At 37.3% G+C, this 22,839-nt stretch overlaps 1 protein-coding gene across 1 annotated transcript; it reads left to right on the top strand.

Annotated features, from left to right (window-relative positions):
- Positions 1-1,380: 1,380 nt before the first annotated feature.
- Positions 1,381-22,512, top strand: LOC140146658 (cyclic nucleotide-gated channel alpha-3-like). Its single transcript, XM_072168528.1, has 13 exons — positions 1,381-1,788; positions 2,669-3,401; positions 6,381-6,439; positions 6,904-6,965; positions 8,128-8,216; positions 14,932-15,022; positions 16,851-17,005; positions 17,745-17,831; positions 18,111-18,207; positions 18,954-19,171; positions 20,081-20,354; positions 20,670-20,807; positions 21,322-22,512. Exons 1-13 carry the CDS (start codon positions 1,575-1,577, stop codon positions 21,418-21,420), a joined length of 2,316 nt encoding a protein of 771 aa, XP_072024629.1. The 5' UTR covers positions 1,381-1,574; the 3' UTR covers positions 21,421-22,512.
- Positions 22,513-22,839: the final 327 nt, after the last annotated feature.

The following is a 22,839-nucleotide window of genomic DNA, read 5'->3' as shown; positions in this document are numbered from 1 at the left end:
GATGTGTTAATTTTTTTCGTCGCCCGATAAATTTTTACACACATAACTCTACGCCAGGTGTGTTTATTCTTTTTTTTTTCTTCAAAATATAAAGTATACAGTTATTATTAGAAGCATGCATGCATGGATACGGCACGATTTAGGTAAAAGAGAAAAATGTGACTTTTTAAACAGCGTCACGGAGCAAGAAAAACATTTTCCTAACTTATACCATCATCACGTTTAGTAGGCCTATATTGATTTAAAGTAATTGATTTTATTGCAAGTTATAGATGGTTATGGCTGTAAATGGCACTATATAGTATAATGCTAAATAGTATAACATGATTAATAACAATGTCTATCAACATTCTCTCATAAATACATCTTAACCTCAAAGTGGATATTTTTTTTAATAATTACTGAATAATCAGCTTTGCATTTTTATAAGCAGACTTATACCGTAAAATCCGGATTATAAGCCGTGCCGTGTATAAAGTGTGCATCTCAATTTATTGTTGCCCTCGAGTTGGTGCCCACACGCAGCACCGGGAGTTGGGCCACAAATTCTGGAAAGCATAACATTTGTGGTTGAAGCAAGGAGATATTTCATATTTCCCCAGAAAATGAACCTGTTATAAATATCTCTTTGTTTCTAAACGTAAAAAATGTATGTTTAGGCCTATTTCTTTGTTTTATTCCCGGGGTTTTATTACCAGATTCCGTTCATTGTGATACCGTATTCGAAAAAACAACAACACGGGAATGTAACACACAGGCTTTCGGATACTGACTTTCTCTATACCTTCTTGTTGCTGTTTTTGCTACCCATCAGTACCATTTTTTCACAGCACCGAAATTTTTGCCAAATGCACCCAAATGGGCACATACAATGTAGGCCTACTGCATGCTTGATGTTATACAACGTTATGTCGTATGTTTGATTTATAAGCCTATAATTATCTGTCTGTTTTGTTCAATTATGTTGCAGATACCAAACTGAATACGAATGTGGAATAATTACTGCAAATTCTTCATGAAACCAAACCTTGACTCTCTTACTTATCTCATAATAACTTAATACCGGACATGAATGGAATTGCCGCATTAGCTTGGTATAGGCTACTATATTCCGAATAAAAACACGAAGGCTTAGTCATGATCATTATAAATATGTAACGCGAGTTTTACTTGGACAGTCGGTGTGCTAAAATGATCAAATAAGATTTTGTTTCAAAATGGCGAGTACACGAAATCACAAAGTCGGAGCCATGACAACAAACAACCATGACAACGATGTCAGTAACCATGGAAATGACGAAACGGGTACCAGCAGAACAGTCCTTATCCATGTCCATAGTCTTGAGGACAGTAAGAATTCAAATGACAAAGATGATGAATTAACAAATACTCAATCCGATGATGGGAATACTAATTCACACCTCGGAAACCATGGAAACGGTGATGTTGAGAAACTCAGCCAAAATGGCGGACATACTAGACTCAGCCCTTTTCTATCAGATAATCGGAGATCAAACAGTAAAACGACTCTTTTAGATGACGATGTGAAGAGTAACCACAGTAGCCGTGAGAAAATGGATAAAGATAAAACTTCTGATCTAAAACGATCAAGTTCTGCTCGAAGATCATCAAATCTTCTTTGGACAAATCTTCGCAATGTCATCCGTGTGAAATCAGCAATAACAGCATCCACGAAGAGACGGAGGAAGAAGAAATCTTCAGCACAAAGAGTGGACTCTTTTCTGCAGAAATTTACCATCCGTGAAGGCGAGAATACTGGCTATGCAGGTGAGTGATACAGCTGGGGCTTGTTGCGTCCCACTCCCAGGGGTTGCGTCGAAATCATCCGAAAAATCCGAAAATCCCAGGATTTCGGCAGCTCCAAAATCACAGGATTGCCGGCACCCTAACCATTACTGTTCGTCGTTTTTGTCCAACCTTTGAACATTCACTGCAATTCGGGACCGTTTTGAGACAAAACGTTTACCCAACATTGAAAATTGTAAAATTTGTAACATTTTAAAATCTGAATATAATAGGCAACGACAACGTTATGCAAAATTGTGCCACTTTAATCCTTTTGTCATTTTTGCCCTTGCAACTTTGGACGATCCATGCGACGTGATGGCGTACCGATAAAAATTGGTGTTTGGGGGTTGCGATCAGGTAAACATGGTAAAAGGGGGTCTTTTGGAGATATGAACAATCAAAATCAAGGGCCTTCCTTGGCATAAAACACAGAAATAAATAATTGTAGGGTCTTTCAGCATGCTTTGTCACGTCTTTCTATACAAAGTATAGGCCTAATGTAAACTGCGTTGTCGACGGTCCAAAAACAAGGGTCTTTCCGGGGGCATTTACCTGTATGGTCATTTGTGTTGAGTGCCATGAAATAATTTATAGTTTATATACAAATTGCAAATATAAATAATAGCCCATGACATTTAATACAAGGCAATGAGTTACCGTAAAACCTCGTCAACAAGCATATAGAGTGCTTTTGATGAAAGCATAAATCAATCGACAAAGTTATAAAATTGTGGAGTTTACAAACAAGTACTATTGTAATACCAATCGCTTTCATCAAAACACCATATATGCTTATAGACGAGGTTATACGGTATTTTATTATAACTTATTATTTCTCGGTCCTTTGTTATTGATATAGGTGACAATAAGGACGATAAAGTGGAAGTAGAAAGTGACGAAGATATCTCGGATGATGATGACGACGACGAGGACTGGACTTTTGTAATAAATCCAGAAGGAGACTTCAAATTCTACTGGTTAAGCATCCTCTGTCTCGCCATCATATATAACTTTTGGACCATCATTTTACGCCAAGCCTGGCCTGTGATACATGATAATTATAAAGGTCTCTGGTTTACTCTCGACTACCTGTGCGACTTTCTCTACCTCATAGATATCTTAATGCAAATGAGAACTGGGTATCTCGAACAAGGAATATTAGTTCTTGACGATAAAAAGTTAGCGATAAAATATATCAAATCAAGATATTTTTGGTTGGATTTGGTATCTCTGACCCCTTTGGATTTTTTGTATTTAGCCACCTCAAGAACGCATACTTTGATCCGTTTTCCAAGACTGCTAAAAGGTTACCGATATATACAATGGTCCAAACATGCACAGTCTCGAGCAGCACATCCTAATATTCTACGTGTCGGTAATCTATGGAATGTCATCTTACTACTCATGCATTGGCTTGCCTGTGTTTATTTCATCATATGTGATATACTAGGTTTTGGAACGGATAACTGGGTTTATCCCGTTCCTGATGGGGATTACGCACCGGTTATAAGGCAATATTTAGCGTCGTTTTATTGGTCTGCGCTGACGTTGACGATGCTTGGTGATGTGCCAGAGCCAGAAACCGAATGGGAGTAAGTATGACAGATTATGCAGTCATGGGCGGGAAGAAGGGAGCAGAGGGGACACTCCCCAAAAATTCCATTGGGGAAAAAATCCTAATAGAAGAAATAAATGAAGCAATGATTGCCATAAGAACCTTCCTTTTTGTCCGAAAAACTCCGTATTTTGGGCCAAATAGGGAAATTGCAAAAAAAAAAAAAAAAAAAATGGGCTTCATGCCAAATTTCGTCTTTATTTTGGGCTATAGTCTGAAATTGAGATTTTCGAGTTAAACCGCACACAATGCTCGACCCCTTAATGCTTCCATCGCTACTGTATGTCAAAATAAAAGAACAAAGAGAAGGAGTGAAAGTGTGTAATTAATAATCTATAAATTGTGGGATATGCTTATACGACGGGAGTTCATAACAATTAGTAAGTTTATTTGAGCGGGTTCGCCGTCAGACAAGTTTAGAACTGTCAAGCTTTCGTCAGGAGTAGCTCTGACTTCTTCAGGACAAAGTACCTAAGAATGAGCCATGCAAGGGGGCTTACTTACTGATGGCTCTGAAAAGAGCTGTTCACTGAAGAATGTCCCTTGTCGACAGAGAACAGGTAGATCTCGCCTATCTGCTAAGGTAAAATGTTGTGGCTCTGAAAAGAGCCGTTCTCTGAAAACTGCCCCTTGTCAACAAAATAAAGCAGACCATGCCAATTTGCAAATGTAAAATGTTTGGTGGTTCACTGAGGACTGTCCCTTGTCAACAGAGAACAAGCAGATCTCGCTTATCGGCTAAATTTAAATATTTGGTGGCTCTGAAAAGAGCCGTTCACTGAAGACTGCCCCTTGTCAACAGAAAACCAACAGACTTCACCTATCTGCTGATGCATTGATAACTGCAAAGAGTTTGCAGCAAAGTAGGTTGCCCCGTACCTTTTTTTCGTGATTATTAAATAAATATAAATAAATAAATAGGTTGCTCCTTGCCTATCAGGTCGGTGATCATCGACGTCAGATGATCATTTGATGAATAATATACAACTGTACACAATAAAAGCAAGAAAGAAATGAAGGAAGAAAGAAAGATTGGATGCGTGAAGTGAAAATCATTTAAAACACACACTCTCTGCCTCCATACCGTATTGCATTTTGTGAGGCACACTACCTCGCAGTCAGTACCGATTACGCCTGACACTCAACAGTGAATGATTCAGGATTTTAAATAGGGGAAAGAAAAAGGACAATGAAAGTGGAAGACGGGTCAATATGATCAATTAAACAAAAGGACAGAAAGAAGAAGAAAAAACACAAAAAAGTCTGGAAGGACATACAGATATAGCAAGAAAGAAAGAATGAACAACATCTATAAAATAGGCCCTATATATCTACGAAAATGTTTTAAATATTTTCGTTTTAAACAGCTTAAAAGCTGTTTATATTGTTTGATAATCCAGGAAAACAAACATACAAAAAAGCAGAAAAAGGCAAAACAGAGTGTGTTTTGTTAATAAACATTCCATTAAAAAAGGAAAAAAGGAAAAAGAGGAATGGGAGCTTTGTGATGTGCGATATTTTTTTCTATTGTGATCATATTAATTTAGGCCTATGTTCCGATTTGCCAGTATATCAACAGCATGACAGCCACCAAGATTAAACGTATCAAAAATCTGGCACTTCTGACTGAACTTTTATCAGGTTTTGCACACTCTTATCTTTCAACTCTAAATATTTACTAGTAAACAGACAACAGTACATGATAAAAACATGCTAGCTCATCACGTATGGCACGCCACACCGGACATTAAACGCCAAAAAAACCTCGGCGTCACAAACTCGGCGTTAATTTTACAATCTCAACGTCTTCGTTTTAAACCATAATAATGGATCAACCTGCCTTTTAAACATTTTATGACACGTGTTTTGTGGATCTATACTTTAAAATATTCTTGTTCTAAATAATGGTAAAGTCTATAGGCCTACTTGCAGGTATAGTTGTTTGTGTGGTCTCAACATTTCATAATATTGATATTTATTAACCTCACCTGTGGTAAAATCATTTCGTTATGACAGCGCTTATGGAAAGGTTTCTACAAAAACGATTCTCTTATAAACCATCATGCGCACAGTTTCCACCTCGATACACCTGAGCACACATTTTCGTCCCAAGAGTTTCCAAGCAGAGAACAACAAGCAGTGGATGTCTCCATCACATTCTTTGATTACACTACACGGTTGAGTGCATAGCAATGTAGGAGCTGTGAAGCTTCTAGCTAAAAAATGGGCCTCTTTGATTGGTTTTTGTCGAAACCTCAAGTGTTCCCTTCATCCAATCAGAATTTTTTTTATATCAAACTAAAAACACTTTTCGTCACTATATAGGTCAACAGATAACACAATTCAATGTTTAAGCAAGGCGAACTTAAAATGTGGAAAATCTGTTGAAAACTACCTATCCAAGCACATTTTTTGACCAAAATATAGGTTTTAAAAGTCAACCAAAGTAAAGTGTTCCTTACAATATTTTAAAAAATTTATGTCATTAAATGAAAAAGCACACTTATATTGTCCATATACTATAGTCACTAGAATGAGCAATGGTCAATTCTCTTTAAATTGCAAATCTTGTGCAAAAAGTTACGATTTTCGCCTGTTTTGTCATACGGTTGTAATTATGACTTTTAAAAAAGAGCGCTTACAAATTGATATGCCCCCGCAGTACCTTTTTTTTGCGGGGGGGGGGGCAAAGGGGAAAGGCGGGACAGAATTAACGAAGATAAGCTAAATAGTCAGTACAAAAAAGGCATAAAAATCTGAAATAGGCCTATCAGAGCGGTCAGCACCCACCCACAGCTGTCAGCTTCCTTCCCCACTCCCTTAGCTACTGTCCCTCCATAATATACAATTGGTGCGATTTGGACAAATTCCCGGATACCCATCGAAACCCCAAAGCAGACAATCCGACTTTTGAAGTTGCTATAATACAGTTCATCATTTTACCTTTTCTTTTCAGATATTTCTTTCAAATTATAGCATATCTTATGGGTCTGTTCGTGTTTGCGACAATTGTAGGTAAGAACACAATATATCGTATGCTCTTTCTTCCACATTTGCCATTATATGGTCAATGCTAAAAATGCCGACGACGACGACAACAATGGCGACGGTCGTCGGCTTTTTAACAGCTTTTCTTCAAATTTTCAAACGTTGCCAAAAAAGTGGACCTTTTCAGAATTTCTCCTTCAAAACGGATGATTGTCAACGTTTTTACATAAATAAGTGGACCGTTATTCAATATGTTCAATAGGATTGGCATTTGGGGGTGCAAGGGGTGCGTCGACTCGAACCCCTGCATCACTGGCTACAGCTTTTGCCGTCTTTTTCTATGATTTTCACACATAGACCTTAACATCATGGTGCTATAACATTATTATAGATTGTGTTTTGCTTCACTGTTTTATTATAAAAAAAAAATTACAAAAAGAATATATCCACTGAAAAAGAACTAATCCAATTTCTGCAATTGTTTCTTTCAGGTCAAATCGGAACTGTCATTGAAAATCGCAATGCACAGAGGCTGCAGTTTGAAAGACACGTGGTAAGTTCATGTCAGCACTAAATTGATAAAGACCTATTATAAATATTTATATTTACATTTATCTAAAGCCCTATTTCTATATATCCAAGATTGCATTCATCACCATTCGACTAAACTACCTACTGTTGGTGTCTCGTCTGCCCATAGACGGTCAATGGTCTGCCGCTCCAAAGACCCCGTATTCAGCATTAATTTTGCTTAGCATGCTTTAACCCTTACACACAAAAAAACCACAGAATACCACGATGAAAAATTCTGCGCATGCATGCATCCCAGGGTCTGCGATGACGCAATCACCCTAAGTGTCAAATGCTCACGGAATTGCTGGCCGGGCAGCAATAACCCGTGTTGGCATGCGGGGGGTCAAAGGTTCGAATCCCGCAGGGGTGCCAAGTCAAAAATTATTCTTCTTCTTCACTTTTTCGGATCTTCTCTGACTTCCGATAGCAAAAAACCTGGGTCAGTGTTAGGGTTAATAGGCCATACACAAAAATAATTGAATATTTCACTCTTTGGGCAACATTGCTAATTTTTATAACATATTTCCAGAGGCCTCGCTCCCTCCGTATCCCCATGGCCATGGATAAAAAAAAAGTTCTTTTGGCTCATTTTGCTTCCACAATGTATACATATTCTCTTCACTGCTCAAGCAAGATTTTAACCCACCTAATGATCCAGATGTACGAGGCAAACCATTTCAGTTCTCATGATTATATTCTTTTTTAAAGAAAATGTATTGAATTAGGCTATTAAAATACCCTACTTTTGAAAAGAAAAAGACATATAGCTTGTCAACCAAATGAAGTTGAGTGTCCCCTCCCGGGTGCCCTCTCCAAGAAGTCGTTTTTGTTTGACGAAAAACAAATTCAATCAAGAAGTTGACACTTATAACTTGTTTGGTATTTTGCCTCTCAGCCAGGCAGGACCTCGTCTTTTCTGTAACTAACAAATTAGCACCCACCTGCCAAACAATTCCCTGATCAATATCCGATAAAATCAATGACAACAAATAATCATGTTCAAAAGAATATATTTGTATTGCAATTTAGCAAATCGAAGTACTTGTTGACATTCGGCTATTTATTTACACTTTTGTCAATGCAAACTCACTCAAATGGTGACTAAACTTGTCAATTTTTCTTATATTTGATTGCACCTCAAGGACTCTGCTAAGAAATATATGAGAGCTCACGATGTGCCTAAAGATGTACAAGAACGGATACAACGATGGTACGACTATACATGGACTCTGTAAGTATACAATATACTTTCTTTTTCTTATGTTTTTCCGTTTCATTCTTCCTCTCTCACTTCCATTTTATTTTTATTTATTTTCTTTTTTTTCTCTCTCTTCTCTTCTCTTCTCTTTTTTCTTTTCCTTTCTTTCTTTCTTTCATTTCTCTTTAATTCAAGATTTCTATCTTTCTTTTGTTCTTTTCTTTCTTTCGTTCTCTTTCATTTTTTCTTTCTTTCATTCATTTACTTCTACTTTAATTACTGTTTTTCAGTTTCTTTCTGCAAAAATGTTGGTAGCCTTTCATAATATATTAAATTTGGGAAGGATAAAGAAGTATATAGTTACGCTTCAGTTTAGCCGGCTCAATATATTGTAAGTGTGTGTAAGAAATTCAAGCCCTCGTGAGACTGACACTATAAAACCCTCTTATTTGCATCATCTTGAAGTAAAAATCTCTCATCATTCATCATGTTGATTGCCATTAAGGTTAAACAAAGTGTTGAAGGGCTTTACCTCCAGAAAAAATATATTATTACCTTATACGTAAGAAAATATGTCTACTTATCATGTGAAATAAAAAATCCGGAAAAAATGTGTGAAAATGTGTTTTTAGCCTATTTTTTAGCTCTTGTCAAGCACTATTATTCGATTTGTTTACAAGCGCCAAGCAACTGTCGTCTAGGAGAGTGATTGACATCTTTATTATTAGAGAAGAATGGAATCTGTATAGTTCATGAATATTCATGTAGTATTTATACAACCTGTGTCCCAGCCATTTTTGCTTAGCTATCATAATCGTTCATATAAGACGCCCATATGATCCATGGTGTTAAACTGATATTCAGCAACTTTATATCTCTCGATCTTTGCGATCCGAAATATTGAATTTCAACTTTAGGCACATCTCTAGCAAGATAATTAAATACCTGTCACAAATAGAGGTCTTGAAATGTTACTTGCAACGTTAAAAATGTGAATAGAGAACAAATCGGGTTCAAACATGCTTCAAAAATATAGGTAATTGTCAACGCCTACTACCCGAATAGCCGGAAGAGGGCAGACTTCATAAGGGAGTGTTCATAATATATTTTAGTGGGGGACAAAGAATTTGGAACTTATTTCGGGAAATTTCCTGGGTTTTTGGTTTTGTTTTTTTTATTTTATCTTCCTGTTCGGGTGTTTCGGTTGGCACATTTTCGGGGCATTTTCATGCACTTCACAGGAGTTTTTGGGTGGCTTCTCTGTAGCTGTCGTGTGTCTTTTTCCCCACGTACAGGGTATAAATAATAAATGAATAATAATATAATTATGAAAAAAAGAATCTGGAACTTCAACGTCAAAAAACAAAACAAAAGCAAGACAAACTGTACCCTGCTAAAAATATCAACCCCTATCCTCTCTGAGAATAAAAATAATAAGACTCCAACCTCACCTGCAAAAAAATATTTTTTCGGGGGGGATAATTTGGGATAAGTTCGGGCCTATTTTATTGCGACAATTTTCAAAATCTATAAGGTGAAATGTGTCGTGGGGATGTGCGGCAGATTTGGGGTGCATTTTCAGCCATTTAGTTTAGACTCTGTTGTATTTTTAGCCATGATTTTATTGACCCTCAGTGTCATGAAAATTAGGTTTAAGAAGGGTATTTTTCAATAATTTTCTCGAAAAAGTAAAAATTTGCGAAACTTTCAGTCCAAAAGTTGATACAATTTTGGGTCTGTTTTATTCAAATTTGGTTTAAAATCGTACCGTAGTTTTTCGGAGTCACAGCCTCACATCCTTACCCAAACCAACTTGAGAAGGTTCCCCCGGGGTGTGTGCAAATTTGCAATTTATAGGCCTACACTCGTTATTTAAGCCTAAAATCAAAGTGTTAATACCATTAACACTACCATGGCCCGTTTTGTCGTGATGACTGGCTTCCAAAATGTAGGCCTATTTTAAATTATAAATTTGGTCCCGCTAGAGGTGTGTTTTTACCCGCGGAGGTCTCTCCCTCGGGTTCGTGGATCATGCCACAGTTTTGGGGTAGGCCTACCTTTTCAACGACTATGATGGGTGGGTTTACAGCGAAGACCAACTTTTGGGCGCATTTTGGCAAAAGTGCCCTTAAAAAAGCGTCAAATTAGGCCAAATTTGGGTGACTTTGATCCCCGCGGTACAAATGTTTTGAAGAGACCCGCCCGAGGTGTTGTTATTTAAAAAAATGGTCGGGCCTGCTAAAAAACCTCCCGGAAAAACCTCCCGGAATCAAGCATGGGTAGGCATACCAAAATGCCTTGAGAACCCCCCCCAACCCAGCGCCGGGACCTCCATGACATGATATTCTCCGCGAGTCCACCAGAAAATATAAAAATATAACATTTTGATAGGCCTACTAGGCCTATATTTGTCTGTAAACCTTTCTTGTAGTTGTAGGCTACCGCGTATGTCTACCGTGATGACAGTAGCGTAGCTGCCTGGGGGGGGGCAATTGCAAAATTGCCTATTTGGGCCCCGCCCCTAGTGCAAGGAAAAAAAAAGAGGAGGGGGGGAGAAGAGGAAAAAGAGAGGGTGAGAGGAGGGGTAGAGAGATGGGGAATCCAAACGATATGCAATACAGCTCAATAGGCCTACCATATACGATTATTATCAATATATCCCCAGTGGGAAATTTGGTGGATTTGGGCCCCGCCCCATAGGGCCTACAGTCTTGCCCCTCCTGGAAAAAATCCCAGCTACGCCGCTGCGTGATGATGTTGCAAAGTTGCGGAAGTTCATTCATAAATTTCGCATTTCCACTCGACAACAACAGGCCAGCACGCAGCGCGCAGTAGCTAATCCCCGAGCTAATCAGAGACATGTGCGTTTCTCTTTCAACAGAAAATATGTGACCATGTGACTGACACGATGTACGCTTCAAATAATTATGCTCTTGGCGTCAAAAGTATTAAATGGAAAATATTTATAATGAACACTCCCTTATTTAGCCACACCTCAGTTCCTTTCTCGGGTTGCCTGGTATACTAAGTATATCAGCAAAATCCTACACCTATCGCCTTCCCTTGGTAAAATCCCTGATAAAAACTCGTGATATTGAAATTGAATTTCAGCGCCAGAACTTCCGTCATTCTAGCATCATGGATGGATATGCAGTGGCGCCGCTAGGGGGGGCAGTATTTCCCCAATATTTTTTTTTCTTTCCCACCCAGTATTTAGGCAAAATCCCCACAATTATGTAATTTTCCACTTTTTGCGGCAATTTAGTGCAATGATTTCCAAGTGCCCCCGTCTCAAATTCACTTCCCCCATGCCCCGCGAAAAAATTCTGGTTCCGCCACTACGGGTATGGCCATAGCTAGGGGGCTTTCCCACCCCACCCCCAGTTGCCCTTGGTTATGCTGGACGTATGAGAAATTTAGAGCTTGTTCAATTCCACCAATTTTAGAAATTTTAAATGTAGGCCTATATACAGTGTATATAGCCTATTAGTATTAAAACGGATCACAGTCAAATAAAATATCGTAGGCCTAATAATGGCATTTATTGAGCTGCTCACTTCTTGAAAATCCTATGGTTTAATATTGATATTATATAATTGAGCTCCTTGTCAAGCTCCTCAGTACACATAGGAGAGTGACTAACTGAGCGCCTGCTATTTTCAGAAATGAAGGCCTGGCCTATTAAATGAATGATTAGGATTGAGGCAGGCCTTTGTTTCATTTGACAGAACTTTTTTTAATCCCCAAAAATTAGTGTTTTTTTTTTTTTTTTTTTTTTTTTTTTTAATGGGGAGTAGGCCTTTAAAACGAAATTCAAATTTGGCAATATTTTCCATTGCTTTACGAATTGATCTGCGTGAAAATGTTTGTACATAGCCATGTGGCGGCGCAGAGCGGGATGAGTGGTATAAAAATCTAGTGAGCCTGAAAGGACGTAGGCCCCTATATGAGGCTGTGAATCACGAAATGACCCTTTAATGTGAGCTAGGTAAAATCGAGTTCTTCCTCCTTTTCGACCTGCCAAAATTTATTCCCTCCCCTCGGCCCGGCTTGCCAAAAAAATGCTTTCTCGAAAGGCTGTGCAATACCGGTATTAGCCTACTAAATTTCCAAGCGACTCGCTAAAAATCGCTTGCCTCCCGTCTCGGCCAGCCAAAAATCGCTTGTCCCCACCCCACTGGACTGCCAACATTTTTGTGCCCCCCCCCCCCTCCCCCTTGGCCTGCCAAAAATTCCACACCCCATTTGCACATGCCACTTTGGGATCCCCAATTTCCATACCCATGGATTTCTAGATATCTAGGCCCCTACCTGTTGCAAGCGCAGCAAGCATGAAAATGTGCACATTTTTTTTCGAGCCCTAACTACCCCCCCATTTTCCCCTCCCATGCACCAGGTTCATTGGTGCTAGATTTTAAGCTAGAAAATACCTAAATATTTTAAAATCCAAACTCAGCAACACTACTTTGTGACGTCAGGAATCGGACAATTACAGCCCGTCGTACGTACGAGGAAAACAACGTGTAGTTTAAAAAAAAATGCGAGTGTCAGTTCTGTCCAAAAATGTTCGAATTTTGGCCTTGAGCAGCGACAATCAGAGGTAAGAAAAACACAGTATGACGCAGCTTGAAATATTGAATCACTATATCAATTTTGAAGTTTGTACTTCAAAGCACAAGCCGAAACGAGGTGAAATGGTTCTAAAAAATTTTGATTCCGCTGTATCTTTTTATCGCGAAACAAGACAATTTGGCAGCAGCGAGTCGGAAAAATAGCCAATATCTCAATTTTCTGCTATCGAAATAAAAATTTAAATAGCACCTGCATGTAGAAGAGGGTTTATAGAAATAATGTAGGTCAGAATTTTGTCTATGAAATCGTGCACGGAATTATTATTACTGGTTACAAAACAACATACAAGTGGAGGCCATTTTACTTCAAATTCGGCCAACATGTAAGCTTACTAAAACAAATCGAGACAAGCAATATCAAGAATGAATATGCACATTCTTTTATTGACTTGTTTGTAATGTGCGTCGTAGTTCCCAACAAAATCGCCACTTCCACTGAGAAATTATGGCCGTGTTCCCAAAAATCTTGATGCTCGGATATTGAAAAAAAAATTGAAATGTTTGAAAAGTACATTTCTTTTTGAGCCAAGTGGAAAATTCAAGCATAATAATAACCCTTACACTTTCAGCTTTTAGACGTAGTTTGCGTTTTTTCTCTACGATATTTATTTCCAGAAATAGATAATTTTAAAGGGGGCTACATGCAGTCTCATTCTGGATCGATCATTACAAAGTTTAGTATAACCTTAAAAAGATGAAATGAATTAGCACAATTGTACACTCTTAAAAAATATTACTAAATCATTGATAAAATCACTCTTTTGGATGGTAAAAGGTAACGTCCCTTCTAACTGTAAAGTTTACTCAACTTGATTATGTAACACGTTTACTCCGGTATTGTGCAAAATTTTACTAAACAGCAGAGCAAAATCTTTTCCCTTTTTTACTTTGGGGTAAATTTTACTCAATTCATGTGATTTTTGGTTTACAATGTGATTTTTGGTTCACATTGTGATATTTTGATTTAAAATGTGATTTTTGATCAAAAACCTGATTTTGGTCAATTTAAAAATCAATTGATAATCAAATGATTTAAACAAATCGCTGATTTAAATCAACTTTTTCAGTTTTTACCATTTTTGATAAATTTAAGTTAATTAAAAAAAACTATTCATAGTCCCTCTTCCAAATGTTATATATTTCAGACAATCCATAGACGAATTCGTCTGACATTTTAGTTTGTAAATACGTACGGTAACATTTTCCAGATACAAAACACGGTCCGGATTTTTTTTAGGCGAGGAGCATCATTTAAATAATATAGTAAATCAATTTTAATATGTACTTCTTGATTTTTGCTTTTGGTTTTTAAATGTTTATTTAAGAGTCCCTCTTTCAAATTTTATATTTATGTGTAATCTTGGCATTTTATCGCTATATGAATTTGCTGATACAATTTGTTCAAAATTTGCATTAAAATGATCAGAAAAAAACTATTATGCGACTAAAAAACCCACCCTTTTCTACGGGCAGATAGACCTTTCAACTTCAAGTACGGTCGGGTGTTTTTTGTGCTTTTTTACTAGAGGGAAGCTAAAATTGCCCTAAAATCATCACCAAAATCGGAAGAATTTTGACATATTTTCTAAATTTCAGCCAAAATATGGTATAATTTTATGATTTAAGCAAAATAAACTTTAAATTCTGGGTCGGTTGGGCTTTCTTTTTCTTATGTTTTTCCGTTTCATTCTTCCTCTCTCACTTCCATTTTATTTTTATTTATTTTCTTTTTTTCTCTTCTCTTCTCTTCTCTTCTCTTCTTTTTTCTTTCCTTTCTTTCTTTCTTTCATTTCTCTTTAATTCAAGATTTCTATCTTTCTTTTGTTCTTTTCTTTCTTTCGTTTCTCTTTCATTTTTCTTTCTTTCATTCATTTACTTCTACTTTAATTACTGTTTTTCAGTTTCTTTCTGCAAAAATGTTGGTAGCCTTTCATAATATATTAAATTTGGGAAGGATAAAGAAGTATATAGTTACGCTTCAGTTTAGCCGGCTCAATATATTGTAAGTGTGTGTAAGAAATTCAAGCCCTCGTGAGACTGACACTATAAAACCCTCTATTGTTGGGACCATCCCATTTTAATGGAATTTTTTTAAAAATATATCATTTTCATTGCAGAGATGAAGGTGATGTTAATTCTTTAGGATTACTACCAGACAAAATGAGAGCTGAAGTGGCACTTCATGTTAACCTGAAAACACTCAAAAAGGTAATAATTGAATAACAACAGGATTCGCACCCTCTCTATACGCTCCCAAGGCTATATTCAATTGAATTTTGTATCCAAAAAATAAGGACTTTATTGATATTCTATTTTACTATTGGTGTTTGAAAATATCCCAAATTGTTACATTTAAAAGCTTTGCTTGTGTATTTTACATATAATTAGACCTACTGGGACTTGCTGGACAGAATTCAATTAAAAATGTCCAAATTGTATTTCTGTCTGTCATGAAACAGATGTGTTATTATATATTTTTGAATTTTCCTTTTTTAACTATTTATTCATTTATATAGGTAAAGAAATAGTAAAAAAAAGAAAAAAAGTCACATGCAACAATATATAATTATTAGTTTGACTTGTAACTGACAAATCCAATATCAGAATCAACTCCCAACTTTTTGGTAATACAAGAATCAACATTAATGAAACAAATCATGGAAGCAACACATTCAGTACTCATCAGTGAGTCCTGTAATAATTTATGTTGTTTCTGCATGAACATGATGAACCACTGTTACCTCACTCGACTCGTGGCAGCTATTCTATTCATCATAACTTCAATTTGCTTTCCACAAATTCTATCTTTCATAGAAATTAATGTGAAATTAAAAACATTCCACTAAGACTTCAACCAGCAACGAATGGATTCTAGCATACACCATAGGTATTTGAGGGTCCTCAAATAGCTATGCATACACACACAGAACTACTCTGAGCAATCTAATTCAGAAGAAGCTAATTAAGCTGTGAGAAGTCTCTGGCAGTATACCTGGGTGCAGGGGATGAGGCAGAATCCCCTCCATCTACACTCTAAGAAAATAAAAGGTTCTAAAAAGGTTCTAAAGTTGTCCTATCAGGAGAATCCTCTAAAGAACCAAAAATGGTTCCAAAACCATTGAAAATGGCCCCAAAAATGTGATACAGAACCATTTTAAGGGTTCTCCAAAATTAAAGAACCTTTTTATAGCTTCAAGAGGGAGGGTTCTCCTGAGAGGACAAAAAAGGTTCTATTTAGAACCTTTATGTCTTAGAGTGCACAAAGGTCCACCTTTTGCTATTTTCCTAATAAAAATGTTTTAAAGTAGAGTAAATATTGACAAAAGGTTAATTTTTGGGTAATTTAAGGTTCAAAAAGTCCCCCCTTCCAAAAAAAACCAAACTTTTTACAAAAAATCTGCACAAGTCCATTTTTCATTTGAAAAGATCCTTTTTTTGGTCCTGTACCCCTCAAAATATCCTGCACAATGCAAAAACAACAGAGCAATAATATCAAACACTTGAACACTTAAATAAACACTTGCTTGTACAGTGAAGGTATAGAGGTGTTAATTTATAAACAATAAAAAATCACTTAATACATGTGAAAAAATATGAAGATGTTTATGTTTCCAACACATTAAGATAGTGATAAAAAGCACACTTAAAAGCACACCTTTAACACTATCTTGTGTTAAAAATATAATCCTTTTACAGTGAATGTTTAGGGGTGTTAGTAAACACTAAAATAACACAACAAGGTAAAGTGTTCAAATGATTTTTAAGTGGTGTTCTGCTGTACAGGCCTGCAGGTTTGCGATTTTACAGGCTTCTTAATTTGCCTCAAATATGGCATTTTTTACCCCAAAAGTTAAAGATTTTGCAGATGTCTTTTCTTGTCTTGAGAGTCCAAGAAAGGAGGTTGGATGGCATTTCTTGCATTTTACAGAAGTCTTTTTTTTTGTCTGGAGAGTCCAAGATGGCTTCTTCCCCAATGTCCATGATGTCATGTCCCCTTATAGGACAAAATCTCACTGAATACACATTTTTCATACAGGTGACTATGTTTAATGACTGCCCACCGGCGTTCCTGACTGACCTGGTACTCAAGATGCGTACTAACGTGTTTACACCGGGAGATTTGGTGTGTCGGAAAGGAGAGGTTGCACGCGAAATGTTCATCATTGCTGATGGATTATTGGAAGTTGTTGGGTAAGTTTGTAAAATGATGTTGTTACCTTCTTTTGGGAACAAATCAAATGCGCACTGATGTCACTGCCATATAAAAAGGGTGAAAAATGGTATAGAATGTTGATGATGGTTCTTTGACTGTGCTTTGATGCTGTTAATATTTACATTAGATAAGGTTTCATCACAGACTTAGAGAAGGAGAACCGGGACTCCCTATACCGCCACGTACAATCGCGCGGCCAGCTATGGGGAGAAAATTGGGGTATTCGGTCCTTGCCGACGGTGCTTGGAGACTCTAACGAAAACAATTCTGCATCTCATCTGAAGCGTCTTGGTACTCGCGTGCAGGTCGCATCAAGTGCATCTATCAAATGCGCCCATCATCCATGTCGCGCTTGCATGACAACGAATGCCTCCAAATACCCCCAATTTTTGCTCCATGTCTGTATCAAGATGGCGGTCGAGTCCTGGTTCTCTGGTTTTAATTCTGTGGGTTTCATCAATCTTTTGGAGTTTTACCTTATCATCCCAAGGTGGCAAATGCCCCCCAGTCAGAACTCTTGCCCCCTGTTGCCTCCAGTAAAAACCCCAAAATTACTAAAATTTCCACTTTTTGCAGCAATTTTATGTAAAAATTTGTTGACTTTGCCCCTGAAATTCACTTTGCGCCCCCATGCCCCCCCCATTACTGGTGCTGCTACTGTTTTTAGACATTTCTTGTTTACTGAATAAACTTATTGTTATTTTGTCTTTGCATTAGGACAAATGGTACCATAGTAACAACACTACAAACTGGAGATTACTTTGGTGAGATTGGAATACTCAATATTGAAGGGGTAGCAAATAGGTAGGTCTACCCAGTTTCTAGATTTAATGCATACCACATCAAAATGTTAAAATGGTCCACTTCTTGCCACAAAAAGTTTTCACTTTTATCTTTACTTTGCTTTGCTCAGCAAAAGGATGCAACTAATTGCAATAGAGGTGATCTATAAGCTGCATATTCTATCAGCGACTGCTATACCTTATTTACCTTATTTAGGACTTTCAAAAGAAGGACCTGCATGTGCAACCATTTGTGCCAAATTTATGAGCAGTGTTGTATCTTGATATGTTTATATTGCAGGAGGACAGCTGATGTGAGGTCTGTTGGTTACTCTAGCCTATTCACCTTATATAAGGATGATGTGCTACTAGCACTGCAAGACTATCCACAAGCTACAGTAAGTTGTACCCATAGCTTAGGGCAGTGGTGCCAATAAGCAAGCAGGGGCGTACCAAGGCCACCAAGCCAAGGGGACACAAATTCCAAATTGTACCACTGACCTATTACTAAATGACTTTACTGGGACAAATGCGCACAAAACATGCAAAAATTTGGTGTTTTTATGCTAAAATGGGTCAAAATATTTATTAGGACAATATAATGGTAACCTAAAAATGGGCTTTACAACTTTAGATCAATTTTATCTGATATTTCAAGCCAGGGGCCAACTTGACCCCATCTTGACCCAGTCCGTACCAGTGCTCAAAATAAACAGGGGCAAAGGGCAATTTTGCCTAAATAGGGTGATTTTAAATAGAAATTTGCCTCTAAAAGTAAATTATTTTGAGGTTTGTGGCTCAAAGGTAATGGTTATTTAGCCTCCCAAATCAAGAAATAGCCCCCAAAAGTTAAAGCACAAGAGCAATTGTTTTCAAAAGTAACCCCGAATATTAAAAAAGTATTTTGAGGCCTGGACCTCTGAAAGCAAACAAAACAACAACTTGGGACTTTCCCCTGGTTTCTCCTCAATCAGAACAAACATTCAAGAAAATGCCACTATATTTGACTAAAAATACAAAATTCTAAGCATTTTTATACCCTAAGATTTCTGAAAGTCCCTTTACATGGTTATGGTTTATAGTAATCTGTTATTAAGCATTATGCAGAAATATCACAACAATATTGTAATGTCTTGTATAACAGGAAGTCTTGGCATTGGAGGCAAGGAGGAGGATAAAAGACCAAGTAGAAGCAGTGAAAAGAAAGAGTAAAGCTAGTACTAGAGTATCCAATGCAGGTGATACAAGTTTTAGTGATGATGATGGCGATGCAAGCGCTATAAGCCCAGCAAGTGCAATGGAGCAATCAGAGGCAGAGAACAGTGTATTGGATAGGAGGAAAACACCACAAGCTAATGGAAAGTAAGTGGACCACAATGGCACCATCCCAATGCCATAGTTCAATAACCTCAATTAAACAATCATAGTGCAAAATTTGACGTCAAGTTGCAGAGTGTGAGTTTTTGTATCCAAATTTCAAAGGTCTTTCAATGAATGTACAAAATGGGGTCATAAAGCTGTGCCCTGATAGATGAGCATGTTGTGGATCCCAGTGCAGTGTATGGCATCTAAAAGGAATTGAGGGTAAGAAGGGAGAGTGTACATGGTTCAGTGGTTAGAGTTCTTGCTTCTGGTGCATGAGGCCCCAGGTTTGATTCCCAGCGATGGAAACTTGCTGGGATATTGATTTGAAAACAAATTTAATTGGCAACATGCAATTTTGGTGCCTGGAAAATTTGAATATCACATGGTGAAAGACGGCTGTTTTTATTTGTTTTTAAGGTCAATAAGCATTACATTCCAAGAATCAACAATCCCGATATAATGTCCGCATGTTATTATCGTGCGATAGCCAAGGCCTTTTCCTGTCACATCGTTTTGGTTACTATGAAGCTGTCTATTCATGTTCACTCAACCTGTACAGGCTGTCCACTTACATAAACAGTAAGAATCAGTGAGTTCACCGAAGCAAATTGTGACCATTAAGTTCCGCCCAACTATTTGAATATCAAACCAGTTGTCATTTACCATAGAAATTCTAATGCCTTCATAAGTCCAAGCCAACAGAGTACAATAGGTCTACAAGCTCCTAAATTGGGATTAAATATCATAATAGTTGTTCCTGGGTTTCTCATGGAGTTTGTTATAAAACCATGTGATTCGTGCTTGATAATTGTTTTTCTAACATATAAGGCATAATGTTGTGATTGCCAGAGTGTTCCATTCCTTTCAGACTTCATGTATCATATTGGTTCTTTGTTTTCCATTTAGCCAACCATCATCAGACCAAACTAGGCGTATGTCAGACATCGTACAAATGATGACACCTCGTAAAACCAACATATCAGGACCGCTTCTAAAACCGCTAAATCAGCAACGTCGTCTAGTAAAAAGAAAGTCCAGGCCCATCATTGGTTTAGTGGGCAATAGCACACAAGGCAAGGATACCACACAAGGCAAGGATAGCACGCAAGACAAGGGGGAAGAGGAGAATTGGGCGACACAAATTGCCAATAGTATAGAACATGCTCTGAAGGAGAAAATGGTGAGTACTGATACAGGCCTTGCCGTTTGAGTCGAGCGATTGCTCTCGCTCGTTACCATTCGCCCAAACTCAATTTCTAGTGAGCGACTCTCCACTCGCCAATAGACAGTAAATATCGCTCTCTGTGAATCTCAATGATCACCCAATTTACATTCAAGTTTCAGCACTTTCAATGTATTCAATATATTGTATTAAATTAGCCATAATGCCTGACAACGAAAGACAGGGTATTCAACAGTCCATAAGTATTTAATATTGTTATGAATGATTCTTCAGACATTCAGTGATTCGATCACTTTATTCCCTTTTGTCCAGGATGAATATAAGGCAGAAAACAAGCGTCTCCATCAGCATCTTGCCGACTTTGAGTCTCGTATACGGGTATTACAACAAGACAATGAAACCAAAGATGACAACATTAGTATACTATGGAAAAGGGTGGTAGAACTCGAGGTGAGTACCGAGGGGTCAGCATGTCTGTTTCACCTTTGACCTGAAGGTTTTGGTTTAATTACAGTAAAATTTAAGTTTTTTAAAATCCGGAGATCACCGCTTGACTGAGTGATGGCTAAACACATTGTGTGCACACATGTATCATTGAATCAGTGACGTATAAAATGTGTGCATATCGCTATTCGTCGTACATCTTGATCGATGTATAAACTGTGTGCATATCACTATTCGTCTTAGGTCTTGTTTGTACATCCCAGCTGCGTGAAGCTCCGCCAATAATCATGATAATAATACGATCTGCAAGCTTATACACGCATTGTAGGCGCTGGAATGAAATAGCAGTTTTCTTCATTTTACCTCATTTATTTGGCTCGAAATTAAAATGTGGACATTGTGATCAGTGAAAACTAACAAATCTATTCTTCATGCAAATCACATATAATTGGTTTAAAGCCCAGCACAAGAGATTTGTTTGACAATAATTATATATTTTTTCTTTACTTATGTGTTACAGGAAGACATAAGAAAAGCCAGAAGGAAAGAAAATGAGGATGAGAAAGCAAAAACACAAGGACATGCAGAAGATATTGTGACAGCAGAGACAACTGCCTGAAGTCAATTTTAAACACAATCAACATCAGCTTGAAGTCTATTGAACAAGAGTCACATTTTATCAAAATGATTCCTACCCAGACAAGACTCCAGGTCACACTGCCTGTCATCACAGCTGACATCAGATTTAGAACATCACAGGTCAATTTGTCAGTCACGCTGTATCAAAATTATCAGTACCCATCAGTTTCTAGTCATGATGGACACAAGACTCCAGGGCAGGGCCTGTAGGTAGACCCCATTTGTTGAACTTCCCCGGTTCTACCCGATGACTCCCCTTTCTTGAGGTTAGGCTATCAAATGACCTTTTTCTTCTTATTACAGTAAATTTGTCTGCAAATTAGTATTGTAAATTGGGCAAAATTGGAACAAAACAATTGGAAGCTTTTGAATTCCCTTTGGGCCCTTTTATTCAAACATTGTTACCCAATGATCCCCTATTTCTGACTCCCTTTTTCCAAACTTTTTTACCCAATCACTCCTTTTTTAAACATTGATTACTGATTGGCTCCTCCTTCCAAATTGCCACATCAAAATGCAACATAAGATCTGGTCCAATCAGACTAAAAGTTAAGTTGAACAAAGGTGCAAAGAATATTTTAAGTCTGGTTTTGTTATGAGCTCACATAACTTATTTGAAAAAGTGTTTTTTATGATGTGCAGTGGCAATTTGCCACAGCATTTGTAACAGCATAAGGCCAAATAAATAACAAGTAGGCTATATATCATCCCCGCTTCACCGATTTTGGGAGATTTTCAAATATTGTTGTTATTTTTTTATATTTGCTCCCTTGCTTTATTTCTAAAATTGCTGTGATGAAAAGACATGTTGTTAAGAAGGTCTTGGTTATCATTTTAAAAACACATTGCAAACACTTTCAAGCTAGAGGTAGGGCTTTGGGAAAATAACGAAAACATATTAGGGGCCTCCCTGTTTGTATGTGCTGACAAAGCCTCTGTAATTGCAATTTTAAATTTGTAACAAATTAACAAATAATAAGGGCATCCCTCACCAAATTTTGAAAGAGTCCGGATGATATACATGTTACTTATTTTACACAAAATATCAAAGACAATTCTTTTGTTCAGGACATGAAATTTTTTTTGCTAAATCGCCATATTTTGCCGTAAAAATGGAAATTTTTATGCTACATTAATAAAAAAAATTATCATGGTTTTTGTTTGAAATTAAAATATGCTTTTAACTCCAGGTATGTGTAATTATGTATATACAAAATTTTAAATTAGCAAAATTAAAAGTAAAGTTTGAAATTCTTGTAGCATGAAAAATGGATGGTTGGAGTTGAAGTCCATGGAATACATGACCTTAATCTCCCAGAGAGGGGTGTACATTTCAAATGGAGTCAATCATTCAAGTAACCCCATTTGAAATTCAAACCCCCTGTGCTGGAGATTAAGG

Source organism: Amphiura filiformis, chromosome 2 (genome assembly GCF_039555335.1).
Source record: "Amphiura filiformis chromosome 2, Afil_fr2py, whole genome shotgun sequence".
Taxonomy (NCBI): domain Eukaryota; kingdom Metazoa; phylum Echinodermata; class Ophiuroidea; order Amphilepidida; family Amphiuridae; genus Amphiura; species Amphiura filiformis.
The sequence above is the reverse complement of the archived record's forward strand: the minus strand, read 5'-3'. Positions and strand labels throughout refer to the sequence as shown.

Coding starts and splice junctions, on each gene's coding strand:
- LOC140146658 (XM_072168528.1), top strand. CDS start 1,575: ATGGATAAAGATAAAACTTCTGATCTAAAACGATCAAGTTCTGCTCGA. Junction 17,832..18,110: donor ATTGAAGGGGTAGCAAATAG/GTAGGTCTACCC, acceptor TTTATATTGCAG/GAGGACAGCTGATGTGAGGT. Junction 18,208..18,953: donor AAGACTATCCACAAGCTACA/GTAAGTTGTACC, acceptor CTTGTATAACAG/GAAGTCTTGGCATTGGAGGC.